Source organism: Dipteris shenzhenensis, chromosome 12, assembly GCF_047967505.1.
Source record: "Dipteris shenzhenensis isolate YYH24624 ecotype China chromosome 12, Dip_SZ_1.0, whole genome shotgun sequence".
Classification (NCBI taxonomy): Eukaryota; Viridiplantae; Streptophyta; class Polypodiopsida; order Gleicheniales; family Dipteridaceae; genus Dipteris; species Dipteris shenzhenensis.
In genome coordinates, this window is record NC_141607.1 from 21,551,695 (window position 1) to 21,555,683 (window position 3,989).

Sequence of the window (3,989 nt, forward strand, 5' to 3'; positions counted from 1 at the left end):
TTCATTATTATTGGGATGTTTCTTTGTCAATAACTATGCTTGGAAATTTTCAATGCAAAATGAAGGAGAAATGGACAACTTTTTAAAATTTTTCATATAATGTGGTATATATGATATGTTTTTGGGTACATGAGAATCTTGGACTATGGAAAAGCAAGGCTCCTTTGTTTTTAGCATGCCCCAATTAGGGATGGGTTTAGTTATAAATTTTTCCCCATTAGTTATGCTCAACTTACTATTTCATTCCTTTATTTTTCTAGTTACTTACTGTATTTTTCTGGCATGCTCCCCCTCTCCCTACCTCGCTCTCTTTCCTCTCTCCCCCTCCCCCTGTCTCCCGCATCTTTTGTGATGCATCTTCTTACCAAGCTTTTGGGTAGCCCTTTATGAATCACTGAAGTCAAGAAGATAAATTACGAAGCACGGCATTGAATGTTCGCCAGTGAGAACGGGATATATAAAGGCTAGACCCAATATTGCATTGGCCTAATGACAATGAAATCAATATCAAATTCAAGGTCTAAATTTCCAAGCATTGGCTATTGATAAACAATGACAATAAAATTGATGTCAAATTCAGGCTTTGAAATTTCAAGCATTGATTATTGACAAATAACCACAATGAAATCAATGTCAAATTTAGGCACTAAATTTCCACGCATCATGGTTTAATTAATGTTAAATTAAGGCATTGAATGATTTCAACCCATGCTACTTGTTGACAATGAATGCTTTCAACCTAAGGTGCATGTAGACATCAATTTCATTATTATTGGGATGTTTCTTTGTCAATAACTATCGCTTGGAAATTTTCAATGCAAAATGAAGGAGAAATGGACAACTTTTTAAAATTTTTCATATAATGTGGTATATATGATATGTTTTTGGGTACATGAAAATCTTGGACTATGGAAAAGCAAGGCTCCTTTGTTTTTAGCATGCCCCAATTAGGGATGGGTTTAGTTATAATTTTTTCCCCATTAGTTATGCTCAACTTACTATTTCATTCCTTTATTTTTCTAGTTACTTAGTGTATTTTTCTGGCATGCTCCCCCTCTCCCTACCTCGCTCTCTTTCCTCTCTCCCCCTCCCCCTGTCTCCCGCATCTTTTGTGATGCATCTTCTTACCAAGCTTTCGGGCAGCCCTTTATGAATCACTGAAGTCAAGAAGATAAATTACGGAGCACGGCATTGAATGTTCGCCAGCGAGAACGGGATATATATATATACACACACACAGACACACACATATGAAAGTGTATTCCCATGTCCCTTGTTCTTTGCTCATATCTTTTCTTAGAGATGGACATGTTTATAAATTTAGCTCGCAATCTTGCTGGTTCGGTACAACAGATTATCATCTGGAGTTATCTTCGCAACTGATGACTGCTGCTAGCTGGTTAGTCTTTGCATTTGCTATTTGTCACATTTGTTGGACAAAAGGGTTAGAGATTTGCTCAGCTGGCTCTTGACTAGACTCTTCTTTTTGCGGCAAGTAGATTGCGGGTGCTCTTCATAGATCAGATCGTCATCAGCAGAAGAGATTGCGCCAAATCTCTGCTTCCAAGATTGTTGGCACTGGTACACATGGATCAGCTTCACAAGAATATCTTGTCGCCCGTTGTGCTTATCCCTGCAACCCTCGTAGCTGCCGGCGCTTTGCTAATCTTCCTCCTGCGATCTTCTCGCTCTTCGACGCTGCCGCCAAGTCCCCCAGGGTGGCCTCTAATCGGACATATGTTTCTTCTGCGAGATATCATGCTAACAGGTAAACCCGTTGACAATTTACGCCGCATGTATGGCCCTATCATGACCTTCCGCCTCGGGCCATTTTACTACATCTTCATAACCGGGGCAGATGTTGCCCACGAAGCCCTGGTACGGAAGGGCTCCTTGTTTGCCTCTCGGCCACTAGCCTTGTTCTCTCGCAACTTTCGTACAATCGGCACAGCCCCCTATGGCCTCTACTGGAGGAACATGCGCAGAAACTTGGTCAACGAATTGCTGAACTCAGGAAAGGTGAAAGTTTTCCAACCCGCCAGGAACCGTATCATTGACACTCTGCTCAGCCGCCTCAGAGCAGAGGCACATCGATGCGGCGGTATCGTTGCAGTCTATTCCAACTGCAGAAAGTCCATGTTCGAGCTTCTCTTAGTGATTGGTTTGGGCGTATACTTCAACTATGATGAGAACCAGGACGTTCGAGAATTGGATGTACTAATCACGCTAATGTTGACAGAACTCACGGAGTTACTGGCCGATACCTTTCCCTTCCTGAGCTTTCTAGACTGGAGGAGAACGCAAAGGAAGAAGAAGATTTGGATCAGGCAAATCAAGACCTTCGCCAATTTGATGCACCACAGGCAGAAAGCTGAAGAAGTAGGGGAATTAATACCCGGCAACTACGTGGAAACTCTAGAGAAATTGCAGGGGGAAGGGAAATTAAAACTCTCTGCAGACGATCAGATCCTGGCGCTGTGTGCAGAGCTGCTGGTAGGAGGGACGGACACGACGGTCAGCTGCTTAGAATGGACCATGGCGCATGTGGTGATGAACCCGGGAATTCAAGCGAAGCTACATGAAGAGATCGAGACAGTGGTTGGAAAGGGCAAAGCAGTGGAGGAAGAGGACGTGAGGAGGATGCCGTATTTACAAGCAGTGATCAAGGAGTCGCTAAGGATACATCCACCGGGGCATACGCTATTACCACACAGCGTGACAGAGGCGTGCCAGCTGGGAGGCTACGAGATACCTGCGGGGGCAGTGGTGGACTGTCATTTGCCGTCGATATCGAGGAGCGAGGAGATATGGAAAGAGGCAAGGGCGTTCAAGCCAGAGAGGTTCATGGAGGGAGGAATGGAGGTGGACCTGACGGGGACGAGGGAGGTGACCATGATACCTTTCGGTGCAGGAAGAAGGATGTGCCCAGGGGCAAGCATGGCTTTGACGCATGTTGGTCTCTTTGTGGGTCGCCTTGTGCAGGCCTTCCAGTGGGGTCCTTGTAGTGGAGCTCCCCTTGAGGTGGACTTGACTGAGAAGATGGGCTTCACTACCGTCATGAAAACCCCCCTCCGAGTTCCCGTTCTTCCTAGATGCTAGTACATATATAGTTATATGGCCGCGTCGCCTAGGAGCCATTTTGTATAGCATGCATGCAACTCTACATCCCACGTACATCATGAGACTTCCCAACCAATGAAGATATCAAAGCTCTCTAATTTTAGTTGATATCACTCTACCTTGTTTCCCTAGTGTCGTATGAGCTTAAGACCGTACACATGGCCTGGTGAAAGCTCTCTAGTTTTAGTTGATACCACTCTACTTTGTTTCCTCTAGTATAGTATGAGCTTAAGAACGTCCACATGGCCTTGGTGAAAGCTCTCTAGTTTTAGTCGATACCACTCTCTTTGTTTCCTTCTTACAATATGTACACTCCTTTCAAATATGAAGTTACCCTTTTTTTAGAAAAAATAAAATAAAGATATCCAAGCATGTGACTCATCTATGCATAATGGAGAATCTCTCAATACAATTACCAACTCATTATCACTAGTCTAAATGTAGTCATTTGTCCAAGTATCCTACTCTCCCCTACCTTTCAGCTCTCATTTTACTATGACATGGAAGGCACTTATAAATTACTTGGCACTTTGAGTGCACCCTTGACATAGTGCAATGCCCTTGTAGGTTGTTATGTACATGGCTAGCTCTTGTAGTTGACTCAGTAGAACATGTAACTCTAGGAAAACCGGCCCATCAACATCTTCATATCATAGTTCATCTTCAAGTATTTGCAGTGCCATGAATGCTCAAGCCATGGAGAGTCATGCAGTTTTATACACACAAGCCCACTAAGGTCCTTGATTGGAGATTAAAGCTTATAATTTCTTAAGTAGCCATAAGGGTTCAGCATAATTACATGAAATTACAATATACTTGTCAATTCTAGATTAGAGTGCCAATGCAATGATGTGGCTAGAGGGCTCACT

General features: G+C 43.5%; 1 protein-coding gene across 1 annotated transcript; it reads left to right on the forward strand.

Moving 5' to 3' along the window:
• The first annotated feature begins 1,263 nt into the window (after positions 1-1,263).
• Positions 1,264-3,243, forward strand: LOC147895975 (cytochrome P450 77A3-like). Its single transcript, XM_087383119.1, has 2 exons — positions 1,264-1,399; positions 1,500-3,243. Exon 2 carries the CDS (start codon positions 1,588-1,590, stop codon positions 3,097-3,099), a length of 1,512 nt encoding a protein of 503 aa, XP_087239245.1. The 5' UTR covers positions 1,264-1,399; positions 1,500-1,587; the 3' UTR covers positions 3,100-3,243.
• The last annotated feature ends 746 nt before the right edge of the window (positions 3,244-3,989 follow it).

Excerpts from the sequence above, each read along its gene's own strand:
- LOC147895975 (XM_087383119.1), top strand. The coding sequence starts at position 1,588 with ATGGATCAGCTTCACAAGAATATCTTGTCGCCCGTTGTGCTTATCCCT.